Raw genomic sequence first — 15,295 nt, 5'->3', positions numbered from 1 at the left:
CCGGGGCGGGATACCTACTTGTACTGTTGCCAAGCGGAGTACTGTGAGGACGGTGGGTCTCGCGGGTGACGCCCAAGTCTTTTTCAGCCCCGACGAGTTACTTGGTGCTCATCTTGGTGACGGTTGCGTGTGCCGGTGCAATGGCGATGGTTGCCGCCGCAGCGCATACATTTTACGCAACTGACGCCGTCTTCCTCCAGCAGGTTGCAACAGGTCGGTCGTCGCCGGCCGGGGGGGAAGGGGGGGTTCGTCAAGGTTATCTGCAAGGCCGCTTGAAGGTCTGTCGGTTGGTTCCGTCAGCGGAGATCGCCACCCGTTTCGGTGATTGGTAAGTTGCAGAGTAATTACAGTACATACCTACCCAGGTGGTTGCAGCCTTTGCTGCCATTGGTCCATGCGGGCTCTCGCACTGTGATAAGCCCTCGTAGCGGAGCGGCTTATACCGTGCCCGGCTCGTCGCCGACACTCAGGCCCCAGCGACCTTCACCCTGCAAAACTTTACAGCTGGATGGCCCGATGCGGCGCTGGTACCCACACCTCTCAGTCAGACTCCCGCGACTGCCTACGCGGCAGCTGAGCGGCTCCACCACCACCTGTCGATTCGAATCTCCAACCTCGTCCGCTCATCTTTGCATGATCTTGTCCAACGGCGCGCCACAGTACGCAGCCGAGCTTCTTTGCGGCCTTGATCGGGGCCCTCATTGAACCCAGTTCGTCCTCCTTTTCCTCGCCCACGCTCCTTCTGCTCCTTTTTACCTCTTGCCCGTCTTCCTCTCTCCCTTTTCTTCCCGTCCTGTCAAATAGTCAATCCCACCCGCCGCCTCGTCATGCATTCATATATCTGTCCGTCCTGTCACTCTTCTGGCCGTCTGGCCAATTGTCGCATCCATTCTTCCCTTCTGCCTTCGCCAGCCTGCTGGTCCACGCCTCAAAGCTCATCTTCGTTTCTCCCTCGGCTGCGCCAGCGCCTCCCCTCGCTCTCTTGATTGACTGCTGCCTCTATTCTGCCCATCTTTTCTCTGCTCAGAATGTCCTCTCTAACAAGCCTCTGCGCCGCTTGCTCATAGGTACAGATCTCTGCCGTCTCCTCGAAAGTTCCACGGTACTAGCTGTGCACAAACGGACCGTATCCAGACTTTTCATTCACGCTGATCAACCAGGCCGCCCTCGAATCACGCGTGATCCGCAGTCGCGCGTCAGCATCCACGCATCCAAGAATGGATTCGTACACCTCGTATCGTGATTCGTCGGCCAGGTCTCCCTCGGAGCGCACCTGGGGCCGAGACGACCGGGACGACCGACCCGACAGCTTTTATCGAGCGAGATCGCCAGGTGTGTGCCGCCAATTCCCTCCCCATGTCGTGGAATCGTCAGCAGACAGAAGCATGGACGTGCTCGACTCGGTGTCACGAGCAGGGCTGACCTTTTCCCCCAAAGCAAACGACCGGAGAGACCGTCGGCGCTCGCGCTCTCCAGCCGCTGTCGACAGGTACGAACCGCGAACTCGCCGAGATGACCGCGACAGGGATAGTCGTCGACGAATGACTTCACCTCCGGCAAACATCGATCGCTACGTTCCTGGCCAGGACAGTGCAGCTCCTGGTACGGTGGTCAATCCCCTGACCGACCCGTCCAAACTCCCATATCAAGTTGGATTCTCCTACTTTGGGGAGTGGTGGAGGCTTAACGAAAAGGTCAAGGAGGACAAGGACCGCGCACATGGACGCAGACGGGAACCCGAGAGGAACCGCGGCCCCGAGGATCGCGAGAAGGAAAAGGCCAAAATCCAAGCAGCCTACGACAAGTACAAGGAAGAATTGCAGGCCAAGATGGCTCGTAACTTCGTGTCCGAGCACAAAAAGGAGCAGTGGTTCAGGGAGAGATACGTCCCCGAAGTGCGAGACGAAGTGAGAGCCAAACTCAACGACATCCGGCGCGGTGCCTACAGCCAGTGGGAACAGGATCTGGAATCCGGTACCTTTGATCAGTTTTCGCTCGAAGGAATCCCCAAGAGCGAAAGCAACGGTGCAGGTGGCGTCGTTGAAAAGGAGGAGGGCGAGGCGACGGCGAGCAATGAGATTCTAGGCGTCGGCGATCTCATCCCCGCCAATGGGGCAGATATTCGCGACGAGAATCAGTACCAGCCCACCTTGCTTATAAAAACCATTGCGCCCCATGTCAGCCGTCAGAATCTGGAGGCATTTTGCAAGGAAAACCTGGGCGAAGAGGAAGGCGGGTTCAAGTGGCTGTCGCTATCCGATCCCAACCCTAGCAAACGTTATCATCGCATCGGTTGGGTCATGCTTCATCCTTCGTCCGATGCTCCGATGCCCGTCGACCGAGTCGACCCCAAAGATGATGACGGAGACGAGCTGGTCAAGTCTCCGCAGCCCGTTTCTACCGCGGAAAAGGCCCTCGATGCGGTCAACGGAAAGACGGTCAAGGACGAAGTTCGGGGAGATTTTGTCTGCCACGTCGGCGTACATAACCCACCGACAAACCCAAGGAAGAAGGCCTTGTGGGACTTGTTCTCAGCCCCAGAGCGGGTCGAAAAAGATTTGATTCTAGTCCAGCGACTGGTCAACAAGTTCGAGGAGGACTTCGAAACTGACTTCCAGGCGGTCCTGAAGGTTGAGGAAAAGGTGTACGACCTTCGAAACGCCGGTCTGCTCCAGCCTGCAGTCCCATCCACGGCCTCGAAAAAGCCCAAAAAGGAGCGAGAGGTGGCAATGGACGAGGCCATGGATGACGAGGACGGCATGGTCGAAGACGACGAGGAAGAGGAAGACGGTATCGTCGACGACGACGAGTCGGACGATGAGTACCTGCTCATTAAGAAGAAGCAACTGGATCTCTTGATCGAGTACCTGCGTCGAGTCTTCAACTTTTGCTTCTTCTGTGTCTTTGAGAGCGATTCCATCCACGAACTCACGCGCAAGTGCCCCGGCGGCCACCTTCGTCGACCCCGGAGCACGCTCTCCTCTTCAGCAAGGGCCGTTGCGCAAGCCAGCGCGAATGGCGAACCGTTTCCGGGCAAGAAGCGAAGTGATGGCGGCGACGAAGGCGAGGCAGAGCATCCAGAGGCGGAGAAGAAGTTCCGAAACACTTCTAGTAAAACGGAGCAGCAACTTCTTCGAGCCTACAACTGGGTCAAGACGTTTGAGGACAAGTTGGCGCAAATCCTGGACCCGCACACCGTCAACCTTCGCAAGTTGGGTGGGCGGCACGTGGAGGATGCCGTCGACGGCGAGCTCATGGCTTTCGTGAAGCAGGAAGATGAGCACAAGTGGCGTTGCAAGGTACCCGAGTGCACCAAGCTCTTCAAGGAGCTGCATTTCTGGAAGAAGCATGTCGAGAAGCGGCACACCGAGTGGCTGGACAGCTTCAAGCAAGAGGTCAGTGGCCAACCATTTGCGTTTTGTTTCTGCCTTGTTGGATGTTTACAATCTAATAGGAAACGCGACAGTTCGAACTCATCAATGCCTATGTCATGGATCCTGCCCACATTGCACCTTCGCGAACCGACGCCAACTCCAACGGCCACTTCCCGCCAGCCAACGGCCAGTCAGTAACCGGCACTCCCCGGGGGTTCAACATGCAAAACTTCTCCATGAATAGCATGATGGGGATGCCAGGGTTCCCCATGCCCCCAAGTGGCTTCCCGCCCATGTTTCCGGGTATGCCGACACCAGGCTGGAACCCGATGGGAGATGACCGCGCCGGCGGAGCCATTCGTCGAGGGGGGATGGGCGGCGGTCGCGGACAGCATCGCGCAGGACCGTATGACCGCCGCGGGGGCCATCGCTGGGACGGCGGTGGTGGGCGAAATCGCATGGGTGGGTCTCGATGGGGAGATGGGGCTGGCGGAGCGGCAGGAGGACCTCGCGAGGCAGTCCAGGGCAGAAGTTTGAAGAGCTATGAGGATCTCGACCAAGTCTCTGGCAGCGGCGGCGGTGAGCAGCTCAACTACTGAAATCTTGTGCAGCGGGAGGGCAAGCTGTGCGCTTCGGGGGACAACTGCTTCATCCGGCTCAAAGGAAGGGTGGGCGTCAAGGCCAAGATGGCTAGGATAATTCACTGCGGGAGCAGGCGGATTGTAGGCATGTAAGAGTTAAAGTATAAGAATTTATGACATGGTTCCAAACACAACATGCATGGTAGTGACGTACAAAGCTCGATGGAAGGTTGTTGTAAGTTGTATTTTGAGATCTTCGGTCAGTTCTCGGTGAGTGTCGGTCAGGTTCGGTCAGTGCTAGTGTGGGTCTCTGTATGATGCCTCCAGCCAATGACAGAATGCGATTAGACCCCGCCAAACCTTTGGAGTGTCTGGGAGCGGGAATCTTAGTTTTTTTTTTCCTCGCTGCTCCTGTGCCGGCTCGCACAGTCCGTCCTGCAAAACACACCTGCGCTGCCGCATCCCACAATCGTCGCAATGGGTCTTCTGGCCGAATCCAAGAGGTGAATATTCTCGGGAATATCTTGGCTAAATATTAGCTGACCAGAGTCTCTTTAGCCGGAGGAAAATCTCCAAAGACCCAAACAACACAAAATGGACACGAGACACGTCGACCTTTGGCCAGAAGATCCTGCGCGCTCAAGGCTGGGAGCCAGGGCAGTACCTCGGGGCCAAAGACGCAGGGCACTCCAATCTGCACACGGCCGCCAATGCCTCCTACATACGGGTCTCGCTCAAGGATGACATGAAAGGCCTCGGCTTCAATAAAGCAAAGGAGGACGAGGTGACGGGGCTCAATGTCTTTTCCGACTTGCTGAGCCGGCTGAACGGAAAGTCGGAAGAGGACGTCGAGGGCGATAGGCGAGCCAGGCTGGAGATGAAGACCAACGTATATGTGGAGCAGAAATGGGGTGTCATGCGTTTCGTCAAGGGGGGACTGCTGGTAGGCGACACCATGAACGGGCAAGAGGCCTCGAATGAATCCTCTGCGGCGCCTGAGACGGACGAGAAGCGTGGAACCAAGGACAAATCGTCGAAGAAGGAGAGGAAGAGCAAGAAGCGGAAACTCGCCGACGCTGATGAAGAGGATGCCGAAGCCGAGTCGAAGAAAGAGAGGAAACGACGGAAAGAAGAGCGAAGGGCTCGGAAGGCCTCTGCGGAGTCCGCGCCGGACAGCACCGAGGACGCAAACCAAAGCAGCGACGCCAAGGCAAAAAAGAAGGCGAAGAAGGAGAAGTCGTCTCCCGGCGACGATGTGGACGCCGAGCAGGACCAGCCTGGTTTCACAGACGATGGCTCGCGAAAGAAGGCCCGCAAGTCGAAATCCAAGGACAAGAAGCCAGACCCGCCGATCGACGAGGATCCCGTGAAGGCCGGGAAAAGGTCCAAGGACAAAAAGGAGAAGAACAGGAGGAAGAAGATGGACGCGGAGCCTGCCGACTCCAAAGCGTCCGAGTCGGCGGAGCAGGAAGACGTCGCCGGCTCCGCGACGGCCACTGGGGCCTCGACGCCGACGGGATCCGGCACTGGCACGTCAACACCCAAGGGCGGCCGCAACTTTGCCAGGTCACGCTTCATTGCAGCGAAAAGGCAGGCCATGTTGGATGCCAAGTCACTGAACCAGGTTGGTGCTTTTTATCGCCAGTCCATCGAGAGACGGAAACTAATGCGCTCGCAGATCTTCATGATCAAAACATGACGGCCTTTGCCAGACCCGACATCAAGGTCGATTACGCATGGTACCGGCGAATTTGTCTTCAGGTAGGAAGGCGTTTGGCGCAGACCCCATGGTTCAGGACGATGAGGCCACTTGCACATAACCTCGAATAGAAAATCACGACGTGTTTCAATTTGTTATTGTTACAAGCTTGGGTACGCATGACTATACAAAATTATGGGCCGACAAGTACACAATGTTGTGATAAAATCATTCCATAACAACCGTTATGCTAAGTAGGTGTGGCTAGGTTCCCTCAACAAACTCCAATAGCTCCAACCCTTGGTGATCCTGACCGTCCAGACACCAGTTCCATGGTACAAGAAAGGGAAAAGTTATGCTACTCGTGGCCATGGCTACTAATTCGATATCGCCCGACATTACTTGGCGTTGCGGCCAAGGTTGCTACGAAGCGGGTTAGCAATTGACACACAGTGGTAGCAGTTAAAACTGCAAGGTAAAGGGATGCCATACTTGTGGAAAAGTGTGTGGAAAATGCCGCCCTTGGCTTGTTGGTCGGACAGACTCTGGCGACGGGTAGCATCAGTGCCTCCTCGCTTCTGCTGCTGGAGGCTGTCAAAGGCGGGCATGACGCCGGAGCTCTGAAGAAGACATAGACGTTAGCGACGGCTCTCGTCCGATGCCTGATGGTCGGCCGATGGTTGTGACGAGGATGTTGATGGTGGGAGGAAGGATGACGAGGAGGGAGAGCGGAGGGAAACATACCCTGCGGCGGGGACTGCTGGTGTTGTTGGACTGGTTCTGAGTGGGCTCGCTCATGATGACGGTGGATGTAGGCAGATGAGGACGATGGATCTGATGTGGTGGTGATGAAGCTGTCGAACAGGAGATGGCTTGAGTTGGCTGGGACAAAGGCTGGACTGATCGGAAGGAGAGGAGGGCCAGAGCGGTCTTATAAAGCAGGCACAGCAGGAGGGAAGGAGGGGCTTCACCAATCGATGGCTGCTTGTTTGAGGTGGTCATGCAATCATCAATCCACTCTTGCCAGTGCCGGTATTCGTACTCTGGGTGCTGTACAAAGAGGTACCCTTGGACAGCGCCGTCGGCGTGTCGTTGGTGGTGCGAGTACCTCGACCAAGGTACCTATCCAAACCTGTCTCCCTCACATCGCACCAGGAGGATGGGGGGGGGGCGTGTCGATACAGATGCGAACCCTGTTGCTGCCCATGGCGCGACCGAATGACGTTTCCGACTCGTCGGCGCCTCGCCCTTGTGCATCCTCCACTGGCTCGCTGGCGCAGTGACGCAGCCGACGGGGCGGAACGCTTCATCCAGCCACGGTCCCCCCCTCTGGCGCGCTCCAGCTCACGCCTCTGCTCCTGTCGATCGACACTACAGCACTGTACAGTACTACAGTCACCACGAACAGTCGCCATGACCAATTGCCCGGAGCGGGGAGAGAGGCTGCGGCGCAAGTTCGGACGCCGAGCTCTGTCCTGGTCCTCGATTGCGCCGATTCATCAGCGCCGGCCTTCTTGTCGCCTTGGTCAGCCTCGGGCTTCCCCCTTCTCTGCTTTGCTGACAGCTGCAAACATGTCCGGGCACGCGACTCAAGATGCTGTCAGCTACTCCGTACTGTAGGCATTTACAATCGAGGCCCCACAGATCTGACGGAGTGTATGGGCCCTTGCTCGAGACAAACCCTAACGAGGGAAAAGGAAACCGGGGAAAACAGGATGAATCATGACCTGACAAACCAAAAGGGCCCTTGACGCACGCGCTCCCAGATGATGGAGAAGCGGGTGAGCGTGTGGAGCACAGACCCCGATATCCGCCCATCGGCAGCCACGAGCAATCGACCACTACATACCACATACTGCAGGCACACAGCAGAGTGCTGGCCAAAGTGCCCAGGGCTCCTGGCCATAGTCCCCCCCAAATCGCCCTCGTCAGCGTCATCGTGTCGTTGGATCCGCTGCATGCGCGACCCGATACTCTGGAGTCAGGTGGAGCTCGAGTCCTTGGACCTGCCGGCTCTCATCCCATTCATCATCAAATCTATCGCAAATCAACCCCCTCGACTCGGGCTCTATTCCCTCTCTAATCTCACGGCAGCGTTCCTCTCAATGAAGCCCAGGTCTACCTTATGGCCCAGCAGCTCCCGGATATTGGAGATCTTGTACTTGATCATGGTCGGCCGTTCCAGGCTCAGGCCCCATCCAAACACGCGCATGTCCTTGGGCAGGCCCATGGCCTCGAGCATCTCCGGCCGGAACATGCCGCTGTTGCCAATCTCCACCAGCTTGTTTAGGCCCTTGTGGTAGCTAAAGATTTCCATGCTCGGCTCCGTGTACGGGTTGTACGCCGGCTTGAACTTGAGATCTGTGATGCCCATCTTGCCAAAGAAAATCTCCATGAACTCCATGAGCCCGCCGAGAGACAGCCCGTAATCGGCAATCACGCCCTCCACCTGGTGGAACTCGGCAAGATGCGTCGCGTCGACCGTCTCGTTGCGGAACACGCGGTCAATGGAAAAGTACCGCGCCGGCTTCGGCCGCCCGTCGGGGCCCTTTGTCATCGCCAGCTTGTGCAGCATGGCGGCCGAGATGGACGTCGTGTGCGTTCGCAGCACCAGCTTGAGCGACTCGTCCGCAGACCATGGGTAGCGATAGCCAATGGATCCGTACCTGCCCGACTGGTGCACCTCCTTGACGTTGTTCCAATACGCCTCGGTGTCCTGGCCCGGCTCTTGCGGCCGTGGCTTTTCAGCAACCTTGGGGTCCGAGATGTAAAATGTGTCTTGCATGTCACGCGCAGGATGCTGCTGCGGCACAAAGAGGGCGTCAAAGTTCCAGAACCCCGTCTCGACAAACTTGTTGGTCGGCATCTCCTCGAAGCCCATCTCGAAGAAGATTTGTCGAAACTCGTGTCGCACCTTGTTGAGCGGGTGCAAGGCCCCGGCACTTTGATCCGCCCCCAGAGCCTTGAAATTGTAGGGCTTGAAGGTGGCCGTCTTCCAGGCGCCAGAGGTGATCATGTCGGCTGTCAGATCCGTCGCCTCCTTTTGAATCTCGAGGGCAAACTTGGGCCCCTTGGCCATCTTGAAGGTGATAATCTTTTGCATGCGGATGAGCTTGCGCTTCTTGAGGTCGTTGAGAACTTTTGCGTCTCCGGTTCGGGATTCCTTGATGTGTTGCAGCTGCGCGCGCGTCACGTCTTGAATAGAGTCGGCCTGTCTGTCCATCAGCTTGACGGTCGGTCCGTCGGGTGGACGAGGTAAAACGCACGGTGGCGACGAGCTTTCCGTCCTTGCCCTTTGAAATCCACTTCTCCCTAAAGGCCTTGCCCTGGCCCAGCTTGGTTACAGTCTTGTCACCAATGGCCTTTTCCAGCTCCTGGACCGTCAAGCCCTCCATGGCCTGCTTCAGGGCATCAAAGACGCGGGCCTCGTGGGAGCCATGGGCCGCAATCTGCTCCGCCTCGGGTTCCAAGACAGCCTCTTCGCGGTCGATGGTCTCGTAGGTGATCATAGACCGCGAGCCCAGCCGGTCGAGCGCGGCCTTGAGGTCCTGGAAAGGGACGTCGGGGAAGGCATCGACGGACTGGATGGGGCTCTGGGCGGATAGAGCCTGCAGGATACGGTGGACGGGATCGCCCGCAGGCGCAGAGCTCGCGTTGGTCATTGTTCTGTCGCGCCCTGCCGTCGAAGCTTGCCAGGGGAGCGAAGGAGAAGCAGGAATTTGAGTCACCAGCTTGGTGTTGCTTGGATACTTTTCCCCCGCTAATGAGCATGGCGGGGTTTGGCGGCCCAGCCTAGCTCTGGCAGGCGTCCAAGGTTGCCCACTGCGGGCCTTTCTCCCCCACCTTCGGAAATACTATTGATCCTTGCCGTCGGAGACGTAGCCGGCTTTCGATAACGACTGCTTCCACCTTGGAGCTTTGATTGGTTTCAGCAAGCGTCAGCCGCCGAGTCCAGCAGCCTATTCCAGACCCGGCACATCCCATCAACTCAAAAGCCCCGTTTTCTTGCGTGCGCCGGAAACTCAGCACCGTCAAATAGCGGCCTCCATTACAAGCACCGGTTGAGCTCAGGCTGCTTCGATGCAGGCAAGGCTCATCCAGCGCAGATGACGAGAGCCAACTATGAGCCATGATGCTTCACCCAACCGGACGGCGCGAAGCCGCGACGCTGCCAGAGACGACGACACAGCCACCGCCAACCATCACAATGCCTCCTCTCCCGCTCGCTCCCGGTCCGCATCGCGCCAGCGCCGCAAGAAGAAGAGCAAGAAGAAGCGCAACCCGGGCCTCGCCAAGAAGCTGGGCTTCATCACCCACCTGCTCAAGACGCTCGACCTCGTCATCTTTGCCGAACTGAGCGCCCTCTACTACATGGAGTATGTTCGCTTCTCCCGCCGCCGCTCTCTGCGAATCCTCTCTGACTTGTCAACTCCAGGTGCTCCCTCTTTCGATTCGTCGTGCGCTCGGCCGGCCAGTATATGTACCTGACCCCCAAAGACGAATCGTTCCCCTTCCTCATGCCCGCCACTCGAGTACATGTTCTGCTAGTCTTGATTCCAAACATCATTTGCATGGCTTCGCATCTCTTCGGCTCCCTCCCCGTCGGTCCCGACTTCCATCGAGGGTACCAACATGGAGGGCTCATCATCGACTTCATCGGGCAAAGGCCTCCCACCTGGAGACTCTACTACTTTCTGGCCGACGTCGTCATCCTGGTCGTGCAGTGCTTCATGTTGACGGTGCACACGGAGCGAGAGCATCTGCGTGCTGCGCTCAAGACCTTTCGCCCTGTCTTTCCCGTTGTGGAGGATACGACGGCCCGATCGACCGAGGACTTGGATGCCGAGGAGCGAGGCGTCTTGCGGAATGGCTCGGAAGTGGTTCATGACGAGACTGACGGCATCGATCTACACCCCCTCGGCCAGCCCCGAGACGGAGGTGAGGGTAGCGGCATGCGAGGAGATGACTTGGCGCCCCTGCTGCCGGACGCCGCAAGTGGCGTCGCACCTGGGACACCTCTTTCCGACATTATGACCTCGGGCAATGCGATTCTAGGCGAGTACCATGTCCTTCACTCCATGTTATCGGCGACAATGGGCTTTGAGCGGACCGCTGCACACTCGCTCCAGACTATTAGTTACGGGGCCACCATGGCGGCATTGCAGGCCCGGCAACAAGGCGCTTCTGTACAAATTTCGTCACAGCGTTCGAGAGGATGAGAGCAACGTGGCGATTTGAGCAAACAAACACTTGGCCGTTTTTCGTCTGGTGAACTTGCCGTCTGTCTTGCTGAGCTTATGCTATCTTTCTGCCTACGTTGCCAACGCCAGTACCCTTGACAGAGATGACAAGATCCCCTGTGTCGTCCTCCACGTCTCTCAGCCCCCAACTGCTGGCGCCAAAGATTTTCAGGTCCCTCGCCAGCCCTACCAACTCTTCGGTTCCGATGATTTCCCTGCCTATCCTTAAACGTCCGACGTCTTCCGATCCCATGGCCATGAGTATCAACATGGCACTTGCGGACACCTGGCTCGCGCAGCCGCCTTGCGCAATCGACTCCAGCAACTGGCACGCACATCTCTTGCCAATCTCCTCGGGAACGACGCCTCCGGATGGTGGGACCACGACGTCTGCCGAGTACAGGACGCCGACGGAGCTAGATTCTGCCACCAGACTCAAGCCAAAGCCGATGCCCAGCCGCCGCTTGCTTCCCGCCTTGTCCGTTGGCACCAGAGGGGCCTGGTCGTATTGCGCGGCGATGTGGATGTCGGCGCTAAAGGGGTTCAGAACTTCGCGGGCAGAATGGATCATGCGAGCATTGTTCGATGCAGAGACGCCGGTGCAGTACGCGACGCCTCGTATTCTCTTTATCCGGCCGGGGCTGCGGTTGAGATGCAATGTTTTGGGGAGGCGTACTTGGCTGGCGAATCGCAGTTCGACGCAGCCGCCTCCGCCTCGGCCGCCGGGGCCAGCGCAGGATCTTGACAAGACCCTGAGCTCGATTCTCGCTGGCGGGATGCCGAAGAGGCCGAAGAGGGGGAGGATGGCGGTTCGGAATGTGTCGACGGAAACATCCCCTGTCTCGGTGGACGAGGTGATGACCCCCGGCCCGGAGAACCGGACGTTCATGTGCGCCTTGGAAAAGGGCGCCAGCAGGCAGAGCGGTAGCAAGAAGTAGGTTACGCCTCTCGCGCAAGTATCCGGGATGTTGTGTAGAATCACGTCGCCCTCGGTCGCGCCTTGGCCCGCAATGGTGCCCGAAATCAAGCCCGGGTGGTATGTGATTGTCGTGCCCGTGTACGAAATCTGCATCGAGCTTCCGTTGGTGACGGCCTCGAGCAGCCGCAGGAAGGAGACCTCATGGGGGGCCAGGCCGGGGTTGGTGGGCGATGCGCTCCGGATCTTGGAGATGTGGACGGGTCGGCCGGTAAGGGTCGAGATGGTGAGGCGTCGGCTGAAGTTCCGATGGCCTGTGAAGCGCAGGAATTCGGGGCCTTGGGCAGACATTGTCGCTGTCGCTGGTTGGGTCGGAGGCAGTTGGCCGGAGTTGGTCGCGAATTCGCGGTTGCGATGTCTAGAAAAATGATTTTCTGCCCGAGTCCGGGCCCGCGAAGCCGCTGTAAACGGTAGGCGGTGGGAGAGACCCTGGCGCCCCAGAAAATTTCGGGGCTGCTCGCCTTATCGATAACCGCCCGACCTATGGAAAATCAGCTCGGCGTGTATTGCGACAGGCTTTCTCCGGGGATGGAATTATTCGAACATTTGACTACCCTCTCCCGTGGCTAATCCGCGCCAAAGTATGCCTTGCAGACCGCTGCTCTTCGATCTGCGAACTCAGAACCGCTCTATTTGTCGATCATGTCTTCATAGCATCCGACGGCAAGCCGCCCAGCCTTGGACTGCGGCATACAGCACCGCCTCTCCGAGGCCCGAACCACGCGCGCAGGTGGCCGACTCCGTTGCGCGCCAGCCAAGCAGAGCGGAGCTAAAGCAGTACCTGGATCGCCTACAGCAGCTGCAGAGGACGACATCGGCAACCGAGGGTGCGGACGACTTCTCGGTTCGGTTCTTCGAGCAAAACGAGCAAGGGCGCACCGAGCTGCCTGAGGAGCAAGGCTTTGCAGACTCGCCGACCAGTTTCGATGGGTCCGAGCTCAAGCAAGCCCTCTACAGCATCAAGGATGTCCTGGCAACGCAGGAAGAGAGGGAGGCTTTCCAAACCGTCATGCGCGAAATGGGTGGCGGCTTGGACAAGCAGATCACGGCGGACGACCTGGAAAAGATGATGGGCGGTATGAAGGCCTACACCGAGTCCATCGACGCCGAGTTCGAGGAAGCCACCGCCGATATGCCCCGAGAAATGCTGGACGAGCTGCGGCAAACCATGGCTGAGTTTGAGTCGGTGGAGGAGAGCGGACCGCCGGCCATGGCAAGTCCGCGGATCCTCGAGAAGCACTGGACTGCCAACGGGCGCAGAAAGATTTCCAGGCTGAACAGCGTCCTTGCACGCGTCTCCCACGAAATGCGCGGCAAGCGGGGCATCACAAACAAGAGCGTCTCGACGGTATACAAGGCATACCATGCCGCCAGACATCACCTAGCTCGCGACTGGAGCCACGTGCCTGTCGATGTATGGGACCTCCTCTGGACCGTCTTCTCTGCCGACGAGTCCATCAACATTCACCGGCTGGCCCACGTCTCCTTGCTCGCAAGAGACATGAGCGAAGCAAACGTCACGCTGAGCCCCCCTCAGCAGCTCCTCACCATCGAGGCATTGTTCGTCGAAGGGTGGGAGGCCAAGGCCATCGACAGCTGGAAAAGGTGCATGGGCTCGCTGGGCGACGACAAGTCTGAGGTGTTTCAAGACTTTTGGGAGCTTGGGGTGCGAATGTACTGCCGCGCTGGGGATCTGGATCAGGCGGAGCGGGCTGTCGACAAGCTCCTCGACAAGCAGCTGGACGCGCGCATCATGATGCCGCTCATTCGGTCGTTTTCGGAAAAAGAGAGCCCGGAGTGCCAGGAAAGGGCCTGGGCGGCGTACCGGCGGATGAGAGAGCTTCTCGGCAGGGGGATGAAGCTGTCCGACTACGACCAAGTCGTGTCGTACTTTTTGACGACAAACCAGACCGAGAACGCGCTCTACGCATTCGTCGACATGATGACGGACGGCGGAGTCGATCTGAAGCGGCAAAAGTACTTGCCCTCGGTCGTGGCCAACAAGTTCTTCCTGGGCAAGTGGCTGAAGAGACTAATCGGCGCCCGCGACCTGGACGGGGCCTATAGCGTAATCGAATTCATGCGAAAAAAGGGCATCGAGGCGTCGCCCATCCATCTCAACGGCCTCATCGGCGCCTGGCAGAGGTCAAGGACTGCCGAAAACCTCGAAAAGGCGGACAAGTTGGCGTGGAACATGATTGAAGCGCGGGTCCGTTTTGTGCACGAGAGGAAGTCGGACGAGGGCGGCAGCGGCGCCGACGTGGCACCGTCGAGCAGCCCGTGGCCGAGGGCAACGCTCGAGACCTTTTCGCTCATGGCCGAGAACTACCGCTCACGCGACCTGCTTGGCAGCATCGAAGCTCTGTGGGATGCCTTCCGGGACGCCGAGATCAGCCCGGACGCGTTCATGATGAACCAGCTGCTCGAGTCTCATATCCAAGCCGGGCGCGCAAAGGAGGCCGCAGCTCTGTACCAGGTTCTGGTGGCGGAGCGAGGCGTCGTCCCGGACGCCCACACGTTCAGTGCGCTGTGGAAAACCCTGGCCACGAGCCGCCTTGTCAAGGTGGCGCCCGAGGCGCGCGAAGAGGCCGTGCTGGAGACGCGCCGCCTGTTTGAGGAGATGGTCAGGTTCCGGCACGTCTTCGAGCCGGGCGGCATCGACGGACAGCTCGCGCGCAAGATCCTGCACTCGCTCCGCCGGCTCCGGGACAACGACGGCTTCGTCGTCGCCCTCACGGCCCTCCGCGCCCTCTTCCAGTTCCTGCCGCCCGAGCTCCTGGTGCTGGAGCTGCTGCTCGGCGTCTCCAAGCTCGCGTGGGACACGCCGGCGCAGCGCCGCCGCCTCATGCTGGCCAAGCGCTCGCTGGACCGCGAGCTCCTGGCCTGGGCGGGCGGCGACGAGCGGCGCCTCGAGAGCGGGCCGCTGCGCGCAGAGGCCCTGTACGAGTACCTGCGCAGGAGGCTCGGGCGGATCCCGGGGCGCTCGCGGCTCGACGAGGCCAGGGACGTGGCCGCGGCGGCAATCGAGATGGGCGTGTATGAGCTGCTGTCGCCGGCGTTTGAATTCAAGGGGTGAGGCTGCCTAGGCAAGCTAGGCGTCTTAGTGGACGGACGTTCAAGGGGGAATTGAATCGTGGCCATGTAACAACGCCAAAAGATTGGTCTGTACATTAGCCGAGACGGAAATGCATTACTGCTCCTCAAGCACCATCCGTGGTCTTTCGCATGCTGCTTCTGTGCGAGATGTCCTGTTTTATACATCAACTGCAGTCGACGTAAACCTTGCTCAAGTCCAAAACAACATGCTGAGGCCAATAACCTCCTGATGCAAGATCCATATAACTTAGATGCCCAGGCAAACGGGTGCCCCCCATCTTGGGCTGAAAGTACAGAGGCGCGCCGCGACGGCCCGGATGCTCTCCTAT

General features: G+C 58.7%; 7 protein-coding genes across 7 annotated transcripts; 4 read left to right on the top strand and 3 right to left on the bottom strand.

Moving 5' to 3' along the window:
- Window positions 1-1,217: 1,217 nt before the first annotated feature.
- On the top strand, window positions 1,218-3,973 carry HRG_02748 (arsenite-resistance protein 2 domain-containing protein; the record flags this gene model as incomplete). Its single annotated transcript, XM_044861219.1, has 3 exons — window positions 1,218-1,332; window positions 1,417-3,395; window positions 3,467-3,973. The coding sequence occupies 3 exons, from the start codon at window positions 1,218-1,220 to the stop codon at window positions 3,971-3,973; spliced, it is 2,601 nt and encodes an 866-aa protein (XP_044724852.1).
- Window positions 3,974-4,432: 459 nt separating this feature from the next.
- HRG_02747 (protein PXR1) lies at window positions 4,433-5,654 on the top strand (the record flags this gene model as incomplete). Its single annotated transcript, XM_044861218.1, has 4 exons — window positions 4,433-4,458; window positions 4,514-4,898; window positions 4,956-5,579; window positions 5,634-5,654. The coding sequence occupies 4 exons, from the start codon at window positions 4,433-4,435 to the stop codon at window positions 5,652-5,654; spliced, it is 1,056 nt and encodes a 351-aa protein (XP_044724851.1).
- A 398-nt stretch (window positions 5,655-6,052) lies between these two features.
- HRG_02746 (uncharacterized protein) lies at window positions 6,053-6,452 on the bottom strand (the record flags this gene model as incomplete). Its single annotated transcript, XM_044861217.1, has 3 exons — window positions 6,053-6,077; window positions 6,147-6,274; window positions 6,399-6,452. The coding sequence occupies 3 exons, from the start codon at window positions 6,450-6,452 to the stop codon at window positions 6,053-6,055; spliced, it is 207 nt and encodes a 68-aa protein (XP_044724850.1).
- Window positions 6,453-7,722: 1,270 nt separating this feature from the next.
- Window positions 7,723-9,316, bottom strand: HRG_02745 (tRNA synthetases class II core domain-containing protein; the record flags this gene model as incomplete). Its single annotated transcript, XM_044861216.1, has 2 exons — window positions 7,723-8,865; window positions 8,921-9,316. The coding sequence occupies 2 exons, from the start codon at window positions 9,314-9,316 to the stop codon at window positions 7,723-7,725; spliced, it is 1,539 nt and encodes a 512-aa protein (XP_044724849.1).
- Window positions 9,317-9,776: 460 nt separating this feature from the next.
- HRG_02744 (uncharacterized protein) lies at window positions 9,777-10,873 on the top strand (the record flags this gene model as incomplete). The annotated part of the gene is made up of 2 exons (XM_044861215.1): window positions 9,777-10,030; window positions 10,090-10,873. The coding sequence occupies 2 exons, from the start codon at window positions 9,777-9,779 to the stop codon at window positions 10,871-10,873; spliced, it is 1,038 nt and encodes a 345-aa protein (XP_044724848.1).
- A 76-nt stretch (window positions 10,874-10,949) lies between these two features.
- On the bottom strand, window positions 10,950-12,161 carry HRG_02743 (RNA 3'-terminal phosphate cyclase domain-containing protein; the record flags this gene model as incomplete). The annotated part of the gene is made up of 2 exons (XM_044861214.1): window positions 10,950-11,519; window positions 11,571-12,161. The coding sequence occupies 2 exons, from the start codon at window positions 12,159-12,161 to the stop codon at window positions 10,950-10,952; spliced, it is 1,161 nt and encodes a 386-aa protein (XP_044724847.1).
- Window positions 12,162-12,453: 292 nt separating this feature from the next.
- HRG_02742 (pentatricopeptide repeat protein) lies at window positions 12,454-14,946 on the top strand (the record flags this gene model as incomplete). Its single annotated transcript, XM_044861213.1, has 1 exon — window positions 12,454-14,946. The coding sequence occupies one exon, from the start codon at window positions 12,454-12,456 to the stop codon at window positions 14,944-14,946; it is 2,493 nt and encodes an 830-aa protein (XP_044724846.1).
- Between the last annotated feature and the right edge of the window lie 349 nt (window positions 14,947-15,295).

Source organism: Hirsutella rhossiliensis, assembly GCF_020360975.1.
Source record: "Hirsutella rhossiliensis strain HR02 chromosome Unknown scaffold00002, whole genome shotgun sequence".
In the NCBI taxonomy this organism is placed as follows: domain Eukaryota; kingdom Fungi; phylum Ascomycota; class Sordariomycetes; order Hypocreales; family Ophiocordycipitaceae; genus Hirsutella; species Hirsutella rhossiliensis.
The sequence above is the reverse complement of the archived record's forward strand: the minus strand, read 5'-3'. Positions and strand labels throughout refer to the sequence as shown.